Source organism: Chrysoperla carnea, chromosome 2 (genome assembly GCF_905475395.1).
Source record: "Chrysoperla carnea chromosome 2, inChrCarn1.1, whole genome shotgun sequence".
Lineage (NCBI taxonomy): Eukaryota > Metazoa > Arthropoda > Insecta > Neuroptera > Chrysopidae > Chrysoperla > Chrysoperla carnea.
In genome coordinates this window covers 33,263,899-33,288,542 of record NC_058338.1, presented here as the reverse complement: position 1 = coordinate 33,288,542, position 24,644 = coordinate 33,263,899, and the positions used below count along the sequence as shown (strand labels likewise).

The following is a 24,644-nucleotide window of genomic DNA, read 5'->3' as shown; positions in this document are numbered from 1 at the left end:
TGGTAAAATCACTAAGTTCGTTCATACTTTCAACTGCACTCTCCTGTGTAATTTAAAAGTTCTAACTTGTTGTACAATATATTATTAAAAGATCGCTATTTTGAAAATTTTACTCCTTTAATATTAAAACTCATTAAGCTGTTACGTATAGGAGTCGTTTTGAAAAATTATTATCAATTTTAAAAGTCCAAGATAAAAATGACCAACATAGCGAAAGTGTTCAATTTTTTCGTTAAATATATAGACTAGCTTTATACCTTACTACTTATAACTCACGCTTCAGGAAATATTGTTCGCAAACTTCAAATTTGTAGTCAGCAATCCGGAATATATATAGAAATGCAGAGAAACGATTTTTTACACGACAGAAGTTTTTTCGCTACCGTTTAACTGCTTTACAAAGTTTATATGTTTAAACTGATTTATTAAATATAGCCTTCAAGACTATTTTGAAACTAAATAAATATTTAAATTTTTTTCTTACAAGGCATAATTAATATTTTTGATTCGAGAAATATACATATAACTACTATAAGAAATTTATACAACAAATAACTGAGCAATTTTGTGCACAACTAGAATATAACACCAAAAAATGACTTTTTTTTTAATAAAAATTCATATAAAATTATTAAATTTTCTTATTTTTAATTATTTTTATTTTAGATAAAATTTTAATGCCTCTCCCAGTGTTTTTGATGAAAATAGCCACTTTAAATCATTTATAAATTATTTGTATGAACGTTAAATGTAATTTATTCGTATGAGTTTCTTTGGACGTTCCGATATTTCGAATAGCATTTTCTGGTATTAAATAAAACATACTATTATCAAACAGCTTTTTTCAAACTATGTGGAGTTAAAAAACTAAGTTGAGATCGTAAAAACCTTTATACAACTTAAAAAATAAATTAAAAAACTCACCTTATGAAAAAATATACAATAAATAGATACCTCTTCGAAAATGTTGCAGTACATTACATTTTACGAAAAAAATATAAATAAATCTTCACAATTATTTTCCAGTCACATTTCCAACGTACATTTATTTAAGCGAAAAAGTTTTATTTTAAATTCTGGTAAAAATTTTGTTCTGTAAAATTAAAATACTTAATTAAAAATAATTAGAACAAGCTTTTATTTAAATGAAAAATTTCCTACTAAAAAAATGATGATTGAAGGATTCTTCAAGACAAGTAACAAAATAATTTTTCAGAATGAATTCGATTTCTTCCTAATCAAAAAGGCGTACAAAGGTATTCCCGAAGCTATAAAAGATAGAAGATTCTAAACTTTATATATTTTTTAATTTAGTAGCACGTTTTGGCAACAAATAGCTTTCATATGCAACTTTTTTTCGTAATTGATTGATTACGTTGTTCATCTTGTGTGTTTTATTTTACTATTAACACATATCCATCATTAAATCTCTTGACTGCAAACAAAAGATGATAAATTTGATTTTTAACCGCTATCCAGCCTGGATAATCCAGGAACCGATTGTATTAAACTATCCTTGATAACACTAAACAAATAATAATTTTTTAATGCATAGTTTTTAGTGTCTTTAAAAAAAGTACAATGAATTTCTGTAAATCTGATAAAGAATGGTGCACCGAGATTTGTCGAAGCTGGAAATAATGTTGGTTGCCAATACAATACAATATAATTATATTAGTGTATACGTATTTATGTCAACTACGCACAAATTTCAGTATGTGTTGTCAATCTAGATTTGCCTGGGTTAGAGTTCGTAAATGAATGGCTGCTTTAGAATTTATAAATTTTCTAATACGTTTCTAAATGTATTGGTAACGGAGTTACGGAAACATAGAATGAAGATAGTTTAAGATGAGGGTATAAGAGCTGCTTCCACGGATCCCTATTTTCTTTTAGTAGGTAGTGTTATTTATTTTTTATTCGTTAGATTTTCTAAAATATTAATATTCAAGCTTCAATATGGGAGTAAATAATTAAGAGAAGTTCTATTTAAAATTTTAAAACTTTGAACCATTTCTTAGTTGTATAATCCTGTATCGTTTTAAGTAATGTAAAAGTACATATACATTATAATCAGATTTGCTCTATCTAGATTCAAAGAGAAAAATTACAGAGATAGCATGTAAATGTAAGAGGTAAAATGTAAATGTATTTTTTTAAACTTGCTATAATATAAAAGTAAACAGTGTTATCAGGAAGTGTTTACTAAAATCAATTTTTCTACTGCCGCTTTTCAATATTCTTGTCAAGTTATACAAAACCACGACATAAATTTCGGCTAAATTTATCATTGTTTTATTTTCATCTTAAATTGAATCAAATGCAAATGAGATAATAAAATCTGAAAGTAGACTAACAATAAGATTAAATTAATTTATAAAAAAATCCGCGAATTTATACACATTTTTAGTAATTTCATTTTTATCGAAATTATGCAATGGCATCTTGGAATAGGAAAATAAATAAAAGCTTGTAATATATTACGGGGATAAATTTTGTGTACAAAATTACATTGTTTTAGAAATGAAATAAAACGTAATAAAATTAATATTTTAAAATGATATTTAATGTAAAAATAAATAACATTATATTTTTAATGTAAATTTAAAAGTTTATAATTCAAAAAAAATGCGATTGTATTTTGGTACACAAATGAAGTTTTCTTTTTAAAATTGCACAACAATAAAATTACAGCTGGTAAATTGTTTTCTTTTCTTCAAATAAATTATGTGTGCGCAAAATTATTGTAATTTAATTATGGAATTGTGACTGAGTAACAACGCGCGCTTTATTTAAGTTAATTTTGGAAAATTTTCTTGTAATATGGGTACATTAATAAATTTTATTCCGAAAGTTTTCATTTAAGCCATTATTCATTAAGTACAACTGAGGCGCAACACGTGAAGCTCAACAAGTTTGGCAACATTACACAAAAAGAAGATGATCTATGTACGGGGTGTTAAATTTACAGAGGAGACGTCGTTTTCTTTAAGCAAAAACAAAAGCGCTGAGTATTGGGTAACCACGGTCATTATTTGGTCTAAAGAACGTTTACTCCAACTTATTAAATTGTACCAAAATTGTAAACACCGAATGATTACTTGTGAATTGAAAAAGTTGCTATACGATAGTTTCGCTTCGTTGATTTTAGATTAACATCACCTGCTTGTTAAACAACATGTTGTGCGTCGATTGCTGTTTATTGAATAAATAGCTTAAAATATTGACAAATCTGTGACTTCGGTGCCTTATAAACACATTGTCTTAGTTATTTATTTAGACAATTAACCAATCGATTATGTTATCAAAAAATTGATAACAAATACTAATATAAGCATCCAAACACAGAAAATCCGTTGGTCGGAGAACAGAGCAGGTTTCCGAAGTAACAAATTTAGCAGCTAAATACCATATGGTTTTTTGAAATAGTATATGCAATACATATTACATAAATGATATAATTTTGATTCATTTTCTCAAAGATAGACAAAAACGTGTAACACTTTTGTAATATGTATAGTAAGAGAGTAAGAGTATATACCAATGATGGGAAGAATTGTTTATTTTGTATAATCGCGAATGCGAATGTTTATCTCCAATATTCGTGAATGCGAATGTTTACTTTCAAATGAAGCGCTCGTAAAAGAGTCCATTAAAAGCAATAGAATGGAAAATATGTAATTGAAGCTAAAGTTATATAACATTTTGAATATTAGAGGTTTCTTTTTTTAATAAATAATCGTTAAAAATTGATAATTTTTTTTATCCAAATATAAGTAAAGAAACAATATAAACCTTATTAGTTGTTTTTTATATTACATATTTATATAATTTTATTTTATTTTTTGTCAAAAATATTCACATCGTTTCTTACAAATGCGAGTTTTAAAAATGCTAATATTCGACACATCACTAGTATTTACTATTTTTTTGTAAACTATATAGTATTTAGTTCAGTTTATGCTAAATTTTTTACCTCTGACTTCAACCTTAAACAAGAGGAGTTGTTATATAATCTTAATTATATAACTAATATTTAATATTTTGAACAATAATAACTTGAGTAAAATTCATATTTAAGTTCGCTTATTTCTTGAGCTTCCAATGAGATTTTAAATTAGCCCGAGCTACATTAAAAAATTCCGAACTCGAATTCAATTCACTATTCAATTATTTGCTAAATTTACTACCAATGTAAACTAGAAACTCAAAAATGAATTCACATATTTAAATTTCAAAAAATGTAGCCCATGTTAAAGAAAATCTATTTTCAAAAAAAAAAAATTTTTTAAGAAAAAGCAACATTCACAGAGGCACTTGATGATAAAATAATTGCAAATCGAAGTGTGTAGTATACATAAATTCTTTCAAGTGTAACTCTCAAGGTCGAAAAAATTTGAATCCCAAATGTTTCGAAAAGAAAAACTGCGACAAAAAAAAGTACAAAATAAAAATTGAATAAATTAATTTTTAGGTTTATTTTTATTTTTTTAAATAATTTATATATAAAAAAAATATTCGTATATACACATTTAAAAAAAAAATATTGGGGATTCAATGTACAAAAACATTTCCTTTCTCATTTTTTTAACACAAAAAATAATAATAAATTTAAGAAAAACATAATATTGTGAAACAGACAGTTGTGAAATAAAAGATTTTCTAATCAGACAAGAAATATACAAATTAAACAAGTCCTAGAAATGATTTTCCAAGCGAGCCATTAAAAGTTGTATTTCTAACACATTTCTAGGTAAACAAAAAAAAACACTTTCACAGCTGTTCCGTTTTTAACATCTTTTTGGTTTGTAAGATTTAAAACAAATTAACTATATTAATTATATAATTATCGCATTGAGATCATTTAGTTTACGAGTTTGAATTCTTGATTCGAAGAAAATGCTATTATATTTTATTTCATATAATTTGAACATTTTAATAGAGGGCAATTTCAATACCTTCTTATGAAATTATTTTAAGACTTACATAACAAAAAAACCGATTCGCTTTAATGCAGTCTCAAACAAAAAGTTCCCAATCAATGGAAATTTTTCTATTAAATACATGTCCGTTTTATATGAAATATAATTTAATTGTACAATAATGAAGAAATTTACAATTTAAATTGAACAAAAATGTCGGTGTACATTATTAATGTTATTTTTTATCTAAAAAATTTTATTGTACTTAGACAGGTCTCAAAATTAAGTAATTTATTCATACATTGATATTATTCAGAAAAATTAAAAAAATGTAAACATTGTCAAAAGATAAATTGATTCAGTGGCAAAGGAAAAACTGATTCAAAATGAAAAAAAAAGACTTATAAAATGATTCGTCTGTTTTAATATTGGAGTATAAGTCCATTTTAAAATATTATTAATGTAGGTAGATCTTCATATTTTGCTTATTATGGTTATTTTTTTTGAACAGAAGTAATTTTTGTAATAAGCCAAATTTAGAGTTCCCAGAATGAATCGAATTTTTTCAGCTAAAAATAACTAAAAATACTGCAATCAATACGGTTTACATTCATCCGTAGAGCACGTTCTCAGTGCTCTTGAGGCGTCTGCTGAAAATTAAAAAACAATTGGATGGCATCGGTGTCAAGTTTGAAAAAATAAAAAAACTATTCAATAATTGGAAGCGACAAATTAGTTCTACACAGTTTCGGAGATACTAAATGAAAGAACTTCGAATTGAATAGACGTTCATATTGGATGAACCTACTGCCTTTTTATTATTTTCGTTCTCTTCAAATAGTCTTAGGTTAAACCAATGATGGATTTCAAATGATAAAATATTTATATGGATAAATTTTCTTGGATTCGAATCGATCTTCAGCTAGATTTTAAAAACAGATTCGGGATGAAATGGCAATAGTTAATCGTCGTGTAGTCAACGGTAACCGTTTCTCAAAAAAACCAAAGCTACGAAGAAAGGAATATTTGATGTTTCATGACCATTTGACATGATTTTTACATTTTTATTTTTCAAAATAAATCAATGATGATTGAAAAACTTGTACTTTAAGCAAATGACTATCTTTTAATGAATGAAAAAAATGAAAAATAGGAATTGATGAAAAATCAAACAGCTTATGAAAGTTAAATGTGGTTTTAGTAACAATGTCAACAGTAGATTGTGTACAACAATTTAAAAAATAAAAACAATAATAGCTCACCGGATCCGATCTCGAGAATAAGTTTGATGGATAATGAGAAAAATCACTTAATTGAAAGTCAAAAAACTATTATCAGAAAATGGTGGATATTTCCCTGAAAATCTATATAGCTGCTTTTTTTTTTAAGTTTTTAGGAAGAAGGTCACAACCGGCCCACAATAATAAAAAACATTTTTTTAAATAATATTATTATTTCATTAATATTCTACACAAATTAATAAAGAGCTCTGTACACTTTTTTTTTTCAAAAAAAGAAATATCTTTTTTTTTTTAAATTTTCTATTTAACCATAAATTTATTTTTTTAATAAATGATTTTTTTTACAAAAGTGAAAACTGACGTTTTGAATGGGATGGCTGAAATAATGAAAAGAGCGCGCGAGCGTGTCAGTTTGTACTCAGTAGTCAGTGTGAGGGGGAGGCTTTTGTATCTTAATTATTATAATTAACATACTGTACAACGGAACACTTTTTAGTAGTTAAAAATCACTAGCATCAGCTTTTAATCTTCATCGTAATCAGTAATCACAACCACATACATCGCGATGAATACACTAAATACTTTTATTTCTTTCAAGAGTTTTGTTTTAAAGAACAAACAATCGATAACCTGACATCATTATTAATCTCATTAAGTCATGACGTGTGTTCAAATGATGTTCGAAACTATTATTTTTTGTATCTCATCATAAACAGCATCACCGCTGCGGTTCACCACAAAAAGAAAACAAAAAATTATTTTTATTAAGTTCTATACAAATATCACTTGTGGACGATTCTTCTTTTAATTACAACACACACATTTTCGATGATCAAACGCGTTTGTTGTTGATGTTTGTTTTAACTTCTAATGTTGTGTTGTCGTTCAACAGCTCAATTTAGGTCGCGATCTTCTAAGTACTTGTATTCGAATGTGAAACCTTCTTTTTTGCGTTGGCCCCACTTTTCGTAATCAAAATAGATATATGTGCCCTGCAATTTAAATTAATGATTATTAGAATTTAGAATTGATACTATTAAACTAATTTGGCACAAATGAAAATTATTATTAGTGCGCGAAGGATAACCACATTTTTCAACCGAAACCGAATCTGAAACCTATTAAGATTATTCAAATTTATTTAATCATCTAAATATTTTGGTTATTAAATATCATTACTCTAATAATTTTTCATATTTTGGTTGGGTCGAGATTTCAATCGCTTTTGGCGAAATCTAAACTAGTTTTTTAGTCGAAACTAAGCGAAACTGAATTAATTATTATTAGTAATTAGTATTCATTACTGCCTGTAATTAGTATTAATTACATAATGTCCTTAAATGAAACTCACTTGCTCATATTCTTCATTAATTATTTTGGGTTCTTCATGCCGCTGAAACCACATCATATACTTCGTATGAAACCTCCAGCTTTGCTTTTTAAGAGCTTTGGCCGCAAGGTACTGCGCCTTTGTTCCTTCCATATAATAAAATACGAAAAATAATGTTTCAGTCGATAACCTTTGGTAAAATTCAACGGTATCCGAATGCGGCAGTGGTGTCTACAAATTAAATTTACAAAACGATAACTAACATATTCACTTTTTAAATGGTACACCAAATTCTGTATTTTACCTGTTGATAATATGCAGGTGTTTGACATTGATTTCTAGCAATGTATGTCCGTAGCTTCTCCGAATCAGCTGGATGTGGCATATGATAATAAGCTGCTTCCATCATTTGAAATTGACATTGATGCTCCTTTAATAATGGGACGGGTCCTAACGGTGCAACACCAAGTAATGGTGGCACATGAGCTTCATTTGTATGTTTCGCTGATTGTATTATTTTATTATTTGAATCGAAAAGTGTTCGACTATTTGGTTCACTAGGTGGTTGTTGTTCTAATCCAGCACGATCAATTGCTTGCTGCGCTATTGTTTTTAATGTTGACATACCCTCTGTTGCCTAAAAAATGAAGTAAATACTTTAAAATATAATTAATCAATTATTAACTGTTTATGAAATTCTGTGAAATCGCTTCCTCTTGAACCACTTTTATATAAAAATGAGCCAGAGATCACAACAGGTCAATTTAGAGCGGGAAATACGATTCCTTTTCAACAATATGCTCGTATTTCTGAGAAATTTATACTCTGTTGAGGTGTGCTCATTTTTTACAACTAAAAAATATACGATAGAGCTCATGGGGGGGGGGATAACTTAATAACTAATGGACAGACATGGCCATATGAACTATTTGTCATATTTTGATGTCAAGATATGGTCAAGGGACATTTTTAGAAAAATTGTAGTGCCATAGAATGTATTAAGGCATATTTAAGCTACGTGGATACGTAGAGTATAATAATAATACACTGAGTATAATAATTAACTAATCAAAAAACGCTACTTACTTTCGAGATAGGTCCATTCATAAGTGTTTGATGGGCTGCCGGTGAAGGTGTTGTATTCGCACGTGAACTAACTGGTGGTGATGCTCTGCTACTAGCACTACTCGATAATGGACTGACACAATTATTGTGCGTTGTATTCGATGATGTATTTGACGATGATACAGCATTAGTGGTCATTGCACTATTCGTCGTGTTACTATTATGTTGATGTTCAATTGAATTCGGTACAGAGGTTTTATTACTACTTGGTGGTAAGATGTTCGTAGATGTCAAACCACTACCACCCACTGCTTGCACCACACCACTACCACCCACTAATCCTTGTGGTAAATGATGTGTTTGTGAGGTCACAACACTACTTACACCAATACCACCTGTATGATTTGTTGTATTATGAAGAGAGGATTGTATTGCGTTGTTGCTTATGTTACTAATTGTATTTGTTGCATGCTGTTGTTGTTGCTGTTGCTGTTGTGACGATACTAGTGAATTGGTTGCTATACTTGATGATGACAATACATTATTCCCTGATGATGTCCCGTTTTCTGAATTTTGTGCTGGAACAATTAATAATTAATATATTACGTCCATTGATATATTGTATAATAAAAAGCTTAATAGTCCAGTCAACAAAGATTTTGTAGACAGATATGAGTTCTGGAATGAGTTTAGATTTTCTAAGAGAGTTCCACATTGATTACAATGGCAATGCCATAAACGACTTCAACGTTCTCTTTTATTAACATATCTTTTTAGCCATATTTTGCCTGAATATATACATTTCACCGTGGAATGTGATTGATAGCGTAGTAAAAATGATATATATATCTTATATTATAACCCTTGAATTAAGTTAAGGCAACCCTAATTTATAATATTTTTTATGTGATAATTTGTATAATATAAGAAGTACCATTGATTTAAATCATGGATACTTATTTTTAAAAGAATTAGAAGGGTGGTTGTAAAAGAATCGAGTTTTTGAAAATATCTTGAAATTCACCAATTTTTTGAGGAAAATAATAATGTGATAAATTGTAACTAAGAAAAATTTTACACAAAAAAATTCCTTTAGGATTTTTTCGTAAAATCAATTTACGTAAAATAAAAATTTGCAGTAATTTTTTTGAAATATTCGTTTCCTTACACTATGATTGTTTTTCTTTTTATAAGAATGTTGTTTGGAAGTAAGAGACGGTGGGTTTAGCCGAGCCGCTCTTAGATTCACTTTCATAACTGCTGCTCTAGTTCTCGAATGCGCAAGTATAATGATGAGGGTATCGAGACAGAGTAGAGTTAAAGGGAACGAAATAGTCGATGAACTTGCCCGTAAAAGAGTATAACTTTCGTGAAAGATACAGATAACTGCAGAAAAGCTAAACAATAATAGCTGTATACAACAGATGAGCATTATTCAAATAATTTTATATCTGCATAATTATAATAAACAATAATTAATGATTTTTTTATTCACGAATAAATCATTCGTTATTTTATTCGGATAAATCCACGAAAAATATTTAATGTTTTTTCGTTATTTCATAGTTTTGTTGTTGTTTTGAGCAGATAAATTATTAGTGAGCTAATTTATTCGTGAATAATAATTATTATTCGATAATTTTATTTGTTATTCACGAATAATTTTCGTACATCCTTATTCGTTAATCGTCAATCGAATAAATTTTGCCCATTTCTGTCTATCATGAGGCTAAAGAAAGAGCTGCTGTTTTTTAATATTTAGAGTGCCGGAGTGAAAACTTTTATAGTTAAGCTAAGTTACCATAATTTTTATATGTGAAATCTCTAGAAACTACAACTAATTAACTGTCCGACCTTTTGAATTATTTTGAAGAAAAATTATCCAAATAAAATTAATATTCAACAGTTTTTAAATTAATAATATTATAAAAACAAAGACTACTACCTTCATGTTATAAATTAAAAGTTTGATAAACAACCCACATTACATCCACATTTGATAAACATTTTATCGAAAGTATTTAAATTTTTTTCACAAACAAAAAAAATTCGAATATACACAAGAAAGTAAAACTAACAACGGAAAATAATTTTGTAAAAAGAAATTATTCCGAATTTACCTAAAATAGTATATAAAAACAAGTCTTTTTATTAATTACCCGCGCTTTGTCCAACCATTTTTATAATTAAAATTATTATTTTTAAATAATTAGATATTTAAAATAATATTGTCAAAATATTTAAGTCTTAAAAAAACACCAAGATGTTTCGATGACGATTTGTAATCTAATAACCTAAATCACGATGACACACACGACACCGTCACGATGAGGACACAAACAATTTAAACAGCGATCATATGACATATACAAAAATACGATTATTTTGAACTCATCGTGAATTTACATGCTTTTCTTTGTCAATAATTATATAATATTTGATCCCTAGAAATTCTATAAGTAAACACAAATAGTAAACATAATATTTTATTTATTAATATTAAAAGTTATTAACTATTTAATTTAAAATTTTTTAATATTGATTTTCATTTTTCTTTTTTTAATTTTTCGATCAAATAAAATATAATCTATGGTTTATTTCATAGAAAATGAACATTTGTGTGATTAAAAATTGTCCATTTTGTTGGATTAATTTTTATATAATTAAAGTTTTAAGAAAATTTTCTCACTTTATCCAATTAAAATATACATACCACTTATTTCTACTTAAAAATGATGGGTTTAACCTCCGTTCCACAGACACACACTCTTATAACAGAGGCCATCCACATCATTATTTTTTAAACTTTATTTATTTAAACTACATCCGAACACATACAATTAACTTTATATGATGTGGGCGGAGTCGATTACATAGTTCTTACCAAAGCGACGACAGTGTGATCAATTATAACCACATTATATCAGACTGCCGCTGCCTGGATTCGAACCCGTAACCTCCCAGTCTAAATAGTCAAACGTTTAAAGGGGATTGCGCCTGTACTCGATTGGCTACTTAAGCGGTTACTTCTAATTGCATAATATGACATTGAATATGGATTTAATTATGCTGATTTGAATGTGGTAGAATTAGAAAATTAACAGATCTGTTCCTAAATACAAGCCGGGTTAAGCAGCAAGATGACATGTACCTATAAATTACAGGCCCAACATGTTAGGGTAATCCTATAGCCAGTAGGAAAGTTAGTAGTAGTAAATCCTCTTTCATCTTTAAAGGTCGATATAGGAAATATATCATCTTTAACACTTTTCGGACCATACCTCGAAAAAGTTAATTGCTCTATTTTCGTGAATTTAAGCTTGTGTTTTTACTCTTATTAACATAAAAATTGGCACCAAGACATGCTACTTTAAGTGACTATTTATACCATGCATATATGAAATATACATAGTATATTAAGTTTAGTCCCAAGTTTGTAACGCTTAAAAATAATGATGCTAGGAAAAAAATTTTGTCATAGGTGTTCATAGAATCATCTAATTAGTCCATTTCCGGTTGTCCGTCCGTCCGTCCGTCTGTGGACACGATTACTCAAAAACGAAAAAAGATATCGTGCTGAAATTTTTACAGCGTACTCAGGACGTAAAAAGTGAGGTCAAGTTCGTAAATGAGCATCATAGGTCAATTGGGTCTTGGGTCCGTAGGACCCATCTGATAAACCGTTAGAGATAGAACAGAAGTTTAAATGTAAAAAATGTTCCTTATCAAAAATTAAACAACTTTTGTTTGAAACATTTTTTCGTAAACATCACTGTTTACCCGTGAGGGCGCCAATTAGGCTGGATTCGAACCCGTAACCTCCCAGTCTAAATAGTCAAACGTTTAAAGGGGATTGCGCCTGTACTCGATTGGCTACTTAAGCGGTTACTTCTAATTGCATAATATGACATTGAATATGGATTTAATTATGCTGATTTGAATGTGGTAGAATTAGAAAATTAACAGATCTGTTCCTAAATACAAGCCGGGTTAAGCAGCAAGATGACATGTACCTATAAATTACAGGCCCAACATGTTAGGGTAATCCTATAGCCAGTAGGAAAGTTAGTAGTAGTAAATCCTCTTTCATCTTTAAAGGTCGATATAGGAAATATATCATCTTTAACACTTTTCGGACCATACCTCGAAAAAGTTAATTGCTCTATTTTCGTGAATTTAAGCTTGTGTTTTTACTCTTATTAACATAAAAATTGGCACCAAGACATGCTACTTTAAGTGACTATTTATACCATGCATATATGAAATATACATAGTATATTAAGTTTAGTCCCAAGTTTGTAACGCTTAAAAATAATGATGCTAGGAAAAAAATTTTGTCATAGGTGTTCATAGAATCATCTAATTAGTCCATTTCCGGTTGTCCGTCCGTCCGTCCGTCTGTGGACACGATTACTCAAAAACGAAAAAAGATATCGTGCTGAAATTTTTACAGCGTACTCAGGACGTAAAAAGTGAGGTCAAGTTCGTAAATGAGCATCATAGGTCAATTGGGTCTTGGGTCCGTAGGACCCATCTGATAAACCGTTAGAGATAGAACAGAAGTTTAAATGTAAAAAATGTTCCTTATCAAAAATTAAACAACTTTTGTTTGAAACATTTTTTCGTAAACATCACTGTTTACCCGTGAGGGCGCCAATTAGGCTGGATTCGAACCCGTAACCTCCCAGTCTAAATAGTCAAACGTTTAAAGGGGATTGCGCCTGTACTCGATTGGCTACTTAAGCGGTTACTTCTAATTGCATAATATGACATTGAATATGGATTTAATTATGCTGATTTGAATGTGGTAGAATTAGAAAATTAACAGATCTGTTCCTAAATACAAGCCGGGTTAAGCAGCAAGATGACATGTACCTATAAATTACAGGCCCAACATGTTAGGGTAATCCTATAGCCAGTAGGAAAGTTAGTAGTAGTAAATCCTCTTTCATCTTTAAAGGTCGATATAGGAAATATATCATCTTTAACACTTTTCGGACCATACCTCGAAAAAGTTAATTGCTCTATTTTCGTGAATTTAAGCTTGTGTTTTTACTCTTATTAACATAAAAATTGGCACCAAGACATGCTACTTTAAGTGACTATTTATACCATGCATATATGAAATATACATAGTATATTAAGTTTAGTCCCAAGTTTGTAACGCTTAAAAATAATGATGCTAGGAAAAAAATTTTGTCATAGGTGTTCATAGAATCATCTAATTAGTCCATTTCCGGTTGTCCGTCCGTCCGTCCGTCTGTGGACACGATTACTCAAAAACGAAAAAAGATATCGTGCTGAAATTTTTACAGCGTACTCAGGACGTAAAAAGTGAGGTCAAGTTCGTAAATGAGCATCATAGGTCAATTGGGTCTTGGGTCCGTAGGACCCATCTGATAAACCGTTAGAGATAGAACAGAAGTTTAAATGTAAAAAATGTTCCTTATCAAAAATTAAACAACTTTTGTTTGAAACATTTTTTCGTAAACATCACTGTTTACCCGTGAGGGCGCCAATTAGGCGGAAATTTTATAATATGTGTACAAACTATACACTAAATGTCGGTCGGTAATGCAGAAACCTATAAAGTCATTTACATATGTACTGTACTTGATTAGTTATGTATGTGTCACATGTTTGTATGTGTAATGTGATAAAGAAATCAACACTGACTATGCATGGTATTTCAACAATTAACTCAGTCAATTGTTTGTTTTCACTTGTTTTTATAATAAATTTTAATGAAAAAAAAGATGAGAAAAATAAAGATCAGTATGCATTTTGTTCTTGTAAAGATAATACTTATGAAGTTATGGCTCAATCGAAAGTAACATTTTGTTGTATAAAACATTGTAGCTACCAGTTAACTCGAATAGGGCCATGATGTAAGAGGTGGCAGGGGCAGTTTTCAGCAAATTCAAGAAATAATGGTTTCCAAACAGGTTAGACGTACTGTACTTTTTGTAATAGTAAATGCAGGATAATTTGACAACTCTGATGTAAAATTAATTAATTAAGTAATTATAAAAATTCAGTGGACCCCCGGTAATCCGGCACCCCCTTTAGTCCAATTTTTTTGGCAGTATAACATAACGAAGTACTCTTTTGTAAAAAATTTTTCGTGATTATCTATTATTTAAATAGCCGAAAAGTCTGCGCGTATCAATTGTTCAATTTAACATAAATATACTATATTTTATAGTCTAAAAAATTGATTAATTATTTTATAATCATTATTACATCGATAAGATTTCAATACAAAGTACTAAAGGAATCATTCATATTTTTGTTATTGTTAACAATTCAATTTTTTTAGTAATTGAAATTAAAGATAATTTTTTTAAGAACTCCTCATAATGTTTTCAAACGGTTATCAACATACTATCTGTTAAAGGTTCATTTTTAATTAGCATAAATAAGTGATAGATTTATAATGAGGTCCACCTATGATGAACAATAGAAAAAGTACTACAACAAAAGTGATTATTTTGTTTGTACTGGCTTTTCAGTTACTAGATTCTTATGATCTAATAAGCTATGATTTAATATGATATAATATTTTGTATCTTCTTATATTTCTTTTTATGATTTTAATCGATGTTGTGGAATAGCGGCCAGTCACGAGGGCAAACAACACACAACAACCAAATAACAAGTATCAAACAGCATACATAAAACATCGCAAAATTAATACAATACTACCTATCTTCGTTCTTATGTGTTGTTCACTTTCGAATCTGGTTGCGGCTTTAATAATCACATAAAGTCGAGAAAATAATTTTTCATCTACCAGTTTTTTCAAATCTGTTACTATTTTTAAATAAAACACCAATCTAAATAATGGATTACCTTACCGTACAGAGTTAGAAAAGAAACGCTTCATCATAAGGGATCATAATTTTTTCAGGGACCAAAAGATGAGATATAGATTAAAAAGCAATGAACTTAAATAATAATTATGCAACAAAAGAACAACCAGTGTGTAACGAAACGCTCTCTCAAAAACCAAATTTATCATAACTAAAGAGCTTTTCCTGTGTAAATTAAAAGTGTACGTCTCACTTTATAAACTCAGAGCACCAAACAAATTGAATCCGGTGCTAAGAAATAATATTCGACCTTAAATACATTTGTTAAGTCCATAAAAATATGATTTCTTCCCAAGGTTTTTAAAAACATTTTAATTTTATCGCACAAAAATATATATTTTCTCCGATATTATTAAATTAATTTTGTTAATTTTTAAGAAAGTAAATCCAGAACTCCATACCCAAATAGCATAAAATATTATAAATATTATAATTTTTTTTTTTTAATAATTGGAGGGAAACCGTCTCTGTTAGTTTATTAGTAATAAAAAAAGTGGATAAAAAAGAGATGTTAAGAGAGATCGTGATAGAAAATTTTTTCTATAAAAAAAAAAAAATTGAAACGTTATAACTTTGTCTTATTTCAGAAAAGCTATTACTTATTAATAAGCGACTTTTTTTTTTTACAAATTATGTCACATGTGTGGGTCCGTTCCGTTTTGGAAAAGTTAAGAATGAAATAGGAAAGAAATAATTACCTACGGAACTAATATTTTTGTACCACGATCCCACTTTTAAACACATTCACTCATACTCAATATGATATAATTAAATAGGTGTGTGCCTAAAAGAAGCCTTTGTCAGTCATAACTCTCTGTAGCTCTCGTAATAGCAATTTGTGCAACTCATTTAGCTAAAATCTTGATTTTTTTTTTTTTTAATTGAAAATAGACATTATTTGCCAAATCTTAGTTTATCTAGTTATAAACATAAAAACTTAATTTTGGAAAAATTTCGCGAAAACTGAATTTTTGTAAATTTCTTTTGATGAAACTGTAAAGCCCTCCTGAGTTTAAGAAAATAATGACTGAAAAAAATGACCAAGAAAAAAGTTGTAGGATTTGGCTTGTATAATCTAATAATGACCTTGGATTTGATCTTAACATTGACCATGAAAGGCATATCAAGATCAGTCTTCCATCGAACTATGTAGCCGTTTTGCTGAGATAATTCTATAGAGAGAGTTACATTTATATAATTTGCTACAACTTAACTCCTAGCAATATTTCTTTCAGGATCATTATTTACCAAATATTTGGCTCAAAAGTTGACAAAATACCTTAGCTTAATATACCAATTTTTGAAGTATTGTATCTTGAGAACTATTGACACGCATAGCTTGGGATAAACTCGAATAATTTCAAAGGTAGTAATCTTTATAAAGGAAATGAGAACTAATTGTTTTTACCACACAAACCTCTAAGATTATACCATAAAATACTTTTGAATAACTTAAGAGTCGGATCCAAAAAAAAACAAGGAGAACGATAACAAAACTACACACACCTGCTTTAATTATATAACATGCTCACACTTATACTTGATGTAGAAATAAACGAAATGAAATGCGTAATGAAATGATACAAAAATATTAGAAATGAATTTTGTTATGAAATGTAAGTAAATAAACTTACATGTTATATGCTTATTTGAGCCAATAGTGGGATGAGTATTAGCTGCCGCAACAGCGGCAAAATTCCCGGATGTATTCACATGGTTAGTAAGGAGAAGACCTGAATTTGGTGAATTATTATTTGGCGTAACTTGCTGCTTACTTGGTGTACTAGATACTAAAGGTCTAGTGTTGTTATTGTTGGTGGTATTATTAATGGCACTGCCACCACCAACTATTACACCAGTTGTTCCAATACTTCCGCTAGTTGTGTTGCCACTACCGATAACAGAACTTGTAATTGTTGAATTTACACTTGTATTTAATACAGTATTTGATGTCACAGATGTATTCATTAATGAATTGCTACTATTCAAATTATTACTTGTTGCTCGTACCGCCGTTGGTTTTACAGGCTGAAACATAAACAACCATATTTAATACTTTTATAAAACTGGGTAATAATTTTCGAATTTTATGAGGATGAGTTTCACTACTAAAGAACTATCACTATAAGATTATGAAATTATTTCTATTTATGTATGAATCGCAGATTATCAATCAATTTTTTGAGCTAGCTCTATTTTCTATCCAATTATATTTTTCAATTATATCTCTTGGAAGCGAATAAACAATTCTCTTTTTCGCCATAAAAAACTTGTTTCAAAATTGTTCATCAATTCATTTTTATTTCGGCCAAATTATTTTTTGTCAAGAACAAGTAGTTTCAAATGAAAAGGTCTATAGGATGAGTAGGATAAAACATTGTAACTTGGAAACTAATCGAAGTAGAACAACGTTTTAAAATAACAAAACTTTACGATTTTAGTATTTTTAGTATTTAATACGAATCGACTCCCGTAATTAAAATAAAATAAAAATTATGTACCTTAGGTAAATCATCTTTTTTCTTTTTATCAGCACTCTCCGTTGAGCTATCGCTGGAATGATTATGCAATGGCGCACTATGTGATGGTGACGGTACTGGTGATGCACCAGATGTTAATGATGTGGGTGTACCACCTGTTTCGTTACTATTATTACTATCAGTTGTTGCTGAGGATGGCAAACCAACACCACTTAATTCGACTTCGTCTAAACCAATAATATCGTCATATATATATTCATTCTCTTCAAAATCGGGATCTTGTGATGATTCAATATAATATTCAACATCTTCTTTGATTCTTCTTATCTATAATTTAAATACAAAATTATCAAAAATATTACTAACGGATTCCAAATCCGTTGGGAAAGTAATTTTTATTATAACCCTTCTTAATATCATTCAGAACCTCATCAAAAATGTTAACTAATCATTATTTTTTGTTTCGGTTATTTCGAGTTCACTTTTCGACTCGATGCTTAGTCCACTATCAAATGTACACCTATGGGATCTTTTATGATGCAAATTTGGTTGTAGTCTCAATCATTTTGTTTGAAATACGAGAAATATAATTTCGATGAAGACACTCAAATTTTGCTTTTTAGTGAAATTCGCGAATAACAAATCACAAATATATTTTCCAATTATCTAACCGTATATACAAAAAAAAAAAAAAATGTTTAAGTATAACACTTGTATACAAATGAACTAAAATGAAAAAATCAAATACTTATGAAATTCGAATAGTATATTCTCCTTAAATAATAACGTACCAGCAAAGACTTTCAATCACCTCTTTCTACCTAAGGAACCATAGAAGCCTTAAACTGCATGTTATTATTTAACAATTGAGACGATATATATTGGTTTGCTAATACTTATTTGTTTTTTACTTTTTCGATATTTACTCAAATTAATATACTGAATAAGCTTTATGTATACACAATCAAAAGTCCCTAAACTATTCATTGCAGAAAAAATATTTCAAAAAATTATATGTCTCTAAATAAAACTGTTTGGTATTTAAAGTATTTCTGTATGTCTTACCGTTTCAAAGTTGTATTTTGGTCATGCGAATCACGCGGATATTGATGTGTAAATCAAAAATTTGTATAATCAACAGAATGAATCAAAAACCACTACCTATTATCCCACTCAATCTGTTGTTTTCAATGGGTAGTGACTTTTGATCCACTCTGTACTTACGATCCTTTAATAAGATGAATCTAACGAAACCCCATATATTAAAATCCATCCAGCCGTTAATGTTAGAAAGCTTGCCAAAGAAATAGACATATATACACACACTCGAAAAATATTAAATTATTTCTAGGGCAATTATATAAAAAATATTACTTCATCAAAACTACGCATGAAGAATTATTTGGAAAATAAAAAATATTTTTACATTCTCTGCCCAAAAGGGGATTAAAATCTTATGCTTTTTTTCATCCAATTCTTAGTTTTCAAGATAAAAATTGTAATTCAAAAAAGTAACGTATTTTTAAAGATTATTATTTTTTTTTTTTTTTTTAATTTGATAAGAGCACAAAAAAACAAAATATTTTATTTTGCAATAAAATGATTTTCCTAGGAATGCGCTTGATCCTATATACAAATTTCTAATGCCTTTTTTTGCGTAGCATGACTCAGTAATGTTTTTTGTAGCAAATTTTCGATCAAAATCGTAAATATTATTAAAAAATAGGAAAATTTTGTTTGCCATTTTGTATACCGCGCAAAGCACTCAAATACATCATCTTCGACAAAACCAAAATCGAAATTATGTGTCTTCATTCTTCATGACCAAACACATTGAGACCACTACCACATTTGGCATTATGAAGGAGGCTGTTTTAGTGCATTTGACAGTGGGCTAGGTTGAGAAATACTGATCAAACTATTCTTCAACTTTTTTGGTATGCATTTGGTAAAAAATAGAAAAATTTAGAAAAATATTTTTTGATAAATTAATGTTACTACAATTCAATTGCTAAAATAATAAAATTCAATTTTAGGCTCGAAAATTACAAGAAGGGGAGAGCAACCTTTTGTATTATGTGTTGTCCGCGGGTCGAAGTAGTTAATTGACACTTTTTTGTGACTGGTAATTTTTTTTTCTGAAAATATAAATAATAAAATTTTAATAGTAAATTGTATTGTTTAAATTTTTGACATTAAATGATGAATTGGCGGACACAATTTTCGGCTATACTCGATGGATGCTAGAATTTAAACAAACGGCGTTTTGAAGTAAATTATGAATAAAAAAGACGAATTTTAACGAGAATTAAACTGAACATCTCTACTATTATTGTTATGTTAAGTACCAAATATTTATTTAATATTAAAAAGGTATCGAAGGGTGAGCCATTGATTGCCTATCGTTGAATTTATTTGCAGAAATTTTTCCCGATATATTTTTTTTGAAAAGAAATGCGCAAATACAAAACAAATAAAAATTTAATAATAAAAAACATTTAAGTCGATCAAGATATTAAATAAATTAACTTATATTGTGTTTATTTGTTACGACATAAACTTCAACGAAAAAATAGAAATTGAGTAAATAAATTGAAATAAATAATTAATGACGGAAAAATTATTGTACTTTTAAATTTTTCACTGACTTTAAGATCACTCTATGTTATGTAATTTTAAACAATCGGTGAAAAATTTCTAGGCTAATCTATAATCATGTTTAAAAAGACTTCACGTACGACCCCAAATATTGTACCGAGAAACCTCGAATCACTAGTAAATCGGTATAAAGTTATCTTATTTTACGTTAAAATAGAACAGAACCCTAACAAACACTATTAAGGGCCATTTACTCAAAGGAGAATTTAAAAAAAAATCAATTTTAGGTGGCAAACGGGTAAAAACTAGAGTAACCTTGAAAGTATAAATAACAGGCGGTTGAAAGGCGGGAGGTTGTGATCATAAATTCAATCCAATAAGCTGACCAGCACAGACTACTATGATGACGCGGCTTATTAACAAATTAACTAGAAACATTTATCGTAACATAACACATGTGATGAATTTAATAATAATAATAGCATAAGATGCAACTTCTTTCTTTCAAGTACTTAAAATTTTACTTTTTACAAATATCAATGTCCGCAAACTTTTAGCTGGTACATAAAGATCGTCCAGTATTTCAAGATAATTTTAAATTGCTTTTCAAAAACTCCTACACGCCAGCACGTGTCAATTTAATGCGATTTTTAAATTAAAGTCATAATTTTTTTCTTTATGGCGTTATAATAAAAACAAGAAGCTAGATGATTATGTTTAATTATTAGCTGTGTTAGCGTCCAATTTTTAAATGTTAAAAATCTTAACATCGATATTTTCATTTGTGGCGAGTATCGAATGTTTTGGTTAAGTAATCGTCAAAACAAAAAACCGAACTTAAGTGGTGATTTAAGATACCACACGATGCTATTTATATTTATAAAATTTACGATGTCTGTAAAGGGTTTAATAAGAGAATAATTACAATCAAAAAAACAATAAATTTTCCACCATTAATATCAGTGTAAAACCGAACAAATTGAATTAATAAACTATTGAGACTTTTAAACATAGGCTACCATTAATGACTGATACCAAAAATGAAAAAAATATTTACCTGATTCACTTCAACAGACATATTATCCAACATTCTTAATAACGTTTCTAATTTTCGTATATGAAATCTATGTTTCTCTAATTTTGTTTTCAATTCTTCCATACGATCTTGTTTATCTTTATCTAAACGTTTCTTTTTACCAGCCAGTAATGATTCTATTTCAGATTCAAATTGATCAATCTACAAAAAAAAAAATTTATAATATAATAAACTATTAAATCTTTATACAGTGTGTCCCCGGATAGAGGTAACTATATTGTAAATTTCCTTATTTTGCATTTTAAGAAAAAAAGTCATTCTTTATAAGAAGTTTTGCTTATTCTAAAAAGTATGTAGGCAAATTTAAAACTTCTTAATAATGTACAGGGTAGAAAAAAATTTGGAATCACTATTTTTATTTTTGGTAAACTACCCTTTTTATAAGTTTTTATAAGAAATGTTACTCGCAATTAACAATTATGACTCTATACAAAATATCAAGAAGATCCGTGTACTTTAATTATAGCATCATTTTTTATTTGAACAAAAGCTCTAATTATAAAAAAACGTAACAAAGAAAATAATAATAAATCAATTAACATGTGCTATTCGAGGGTGTATTTTTTTTTGTGGACTAGTTTAGAAAATTAAAAAGAAAATTTATTTTCTCGGATAAACATTCACTAAGAATGGAATTGTCAAAGTTGGAAAGATTTTCTTGATATTTTGTATAGAGTCATAATTGTTAATTGCGAGTAACTTTTCTTAGTAACATTTCGCCAACTTATACAAAAGAAGGGTAGTTTACCAAAAATAAAAATAGTGATTCCAAATTTTTGGCTACCCTGTACATTATTAAGAATTTTTAAATAAAATATTCCTACATACTTTTCAGAATAAGCAAAACTTCTTATAAATAATGACTTTTTTTCTTAAAATGCAAAATAAGGAAATTTACAAGTATAGTTACCTCTATCCGGGGACTCACTATATATGCCATAAATTATTTTATTATCCCGAGGTTTATTTATTTTCTAATTAATTTTGTCCCGTGGAAAATGATTTTTTAGGTTATTTTTACGCAAAGGTATTTTTTATCAGTTTATAATTAAATATTACTAAAATAACTAATAAATTGGAGTCCAATCTTTATCTAATTAGAAACTTTAACGTGTTTAAATTTTTTTATTAATTGGAAATTTAAAATCATAAAAATTGGAACCTCGGACAAAAGTTAGTTAAAATTTAGTAAAATAAAAATTTATTATTAATCTAGGATGAATAGGCAACTTTTAATAAAAATTCAAATTATTAACTTGTTATACAGCGAGGTCACAATAATCGCAATTAGTAATAAAATTAATTTAAAATTAAAATTACCTGTAAATTTAAGGCGTCAATAGACGAAACTAGCCACCCAACAATTTCTTCTCTTTCTTTCTGTGCGGGATCTAATTTTTGCGCAGCACCCAGTCCCTCTTTAGAATATGCTTTTGTTTTTGTTTCTCTTTCCACAACTTTGAATCTTTCCATTTGCTATTTAATAAAATTTAAATTGAATTTTTTGCAAATTTTATAATAAATAATATATTTTTTTAATTTCTAATCAACTTACAGTTTCAATTAACTTTCTATAATCCAATAATGTACTCTTGTCTTTGATTTCTCCCGAGGCGATCCAGCTTTTAATCTGATCGCGAAGTCTCTGCAACTTCTTAATTTCCTTTTTGAGATCGGCTTCATATTTCTCTTTCTGATTACTGTTCGTTGCATTATGAACTTTTTGCCAGATATCTTCGAACGTTTCAACACCCTCGGTCACTTTCTTAAGACATCGATCAATTTCTCCTAATTTACAGAATTTCCTCATATTAAAAACAATTCAAATGATACATTAATTACAAAAAAATTTCGTTTGTAATTGAATAGCATTATTAATAGTGATTATTATGCAAATATTGGAATATTATAATTGATTGATTGATGGCAGATTAAAAATACAACCTCGAACAATATCAAAATATTTCAAACAATATTTAACTTGAAAATTGATTCGATAAAGGTAGACACATATTAACACAAACACTTCATCACGTAAATAACAAATTGAGAACCTCTCATGAACTGTAAACAGGTCGGGATGAGGTCAGAAATTCGCATAGCGAATTTGACATGTTGTTTTCTCACCTTGCAACTTTCGCGTCGCAGCCATGGCTATGTAAACATGTGGAGAAATAATTGGTACATAGTCTAAACATGCGAATAATTAACACAGTACAAATATTTATTTTGATATATTTATTCTTTACATATGAAGCTATTGTCCACATATAAGATGGCTTCCGAACACCAACAACCAATGCGCACCCTAGAAAGTGACACTTCCGCTGCACAAAACAATATTTATTTTTTTAATGAGTTTTTTAAAATGTATGAAATATTTTCATTTATTGAATATTTGATAAATGAATATTACTTTTAATTATATATTACATATAAATATAGTCCTTCATTCAAAAAATGACCAAAAAATTTGTTATTTCATGTGTAAGTTTATTCAATAAATTGAGCATGTATTCCTACACTCATTGACATATGTATCATGCATGTGCTGCGCATTCGCCATTTTATGTATCAAAATTTTTAAAAAATTGTCCAAAACAGTTGGAAGCATTTTTTTTCTAATTTCAATTTTTTTCTGAAATTTTTTAATTGTAAGGGTATAATTCATTTACGGTATATTGTATTTCATACAAAAAATTTTACACATTTTTTTTAAATGGCAAAAAAAATTTTGATAAGAAGGTGATATCAACTAGATACACGATAGTCAAATATCCCTAGAATGTTTCGAAAAGGAAAAGTGTTCTTGTGTGGGGATTTCTTCCAGATTTCTCATTGTAAAATGGAGGTTTCAATAATTTTTATGAATGCTAAATTAATGGCAGATTTAATTATAATATTCCCCCATTTTTTAAAAATTTTGTTAATTTTAAAACTTTAACCAAAATAAATAACAAAAAAGTCGAGGGTTTTCATTTGTAAATATTAAATTCTAGAGTATAGTCCATAGGGGGAGAATAATTATAAATATGTTAAG

At 28.4% G+C, this 24,644-nt stretch overlaps 1 protein-coding gene across 3 annotated transcripts; it reads right to left on the bottom strand.

The window, feature by feature from the left end:
* Positions 1-6,452: 6,452 nt before the first annotated feature.
* Positions 6,453-23,943, bottom strand: LOC123293408 (CCR4-NOT transcription complex subunit 3). 3 transcript variants are annotated; one of them, XM_044874220.1, is made up of 11 exons: positions 23,732-23,943; positions 23,160-23,392; positions 22,925-23,080; positions 21,566-21,745; positions 19,977-20,048; positions 17,932-18,237; positions 17,065-17,458; positions 8,580-9,136; positions 7,798-8,130; positions 7,515-7,724; positions 6,453-7,155 (listed from the first exon to the last, which is right to left on the bottom strand). In XM_044874220.1, the coding sequence occupies exons 1-11, from the start codon at positions 23,754-23,756 to the stop codon at positions 7,057-7,059; spliced, it is 2,565 nt and encodes an 854-aa protein (XP_044730155.1). In that variant the 5' UTR covers positions 23,757-23,943; the 3' UTR covers positions 6,453-7,056. The 3 variants fall into 3 exon arrangements, with proteins under 3 accessions (XP_044730155.1, XP_044730157.1, XP_044730156.1); XM_044874222.1 differs by having other exon boundaries at positions 17,206-17,458; XM_044874221.1 differs by lacking the exon at positions 19,977-20,048 and having other exon boundaries at positions 23,732-23,942.
* Positions 23,944-24,644: the final 701 nt, after the last annotated feature.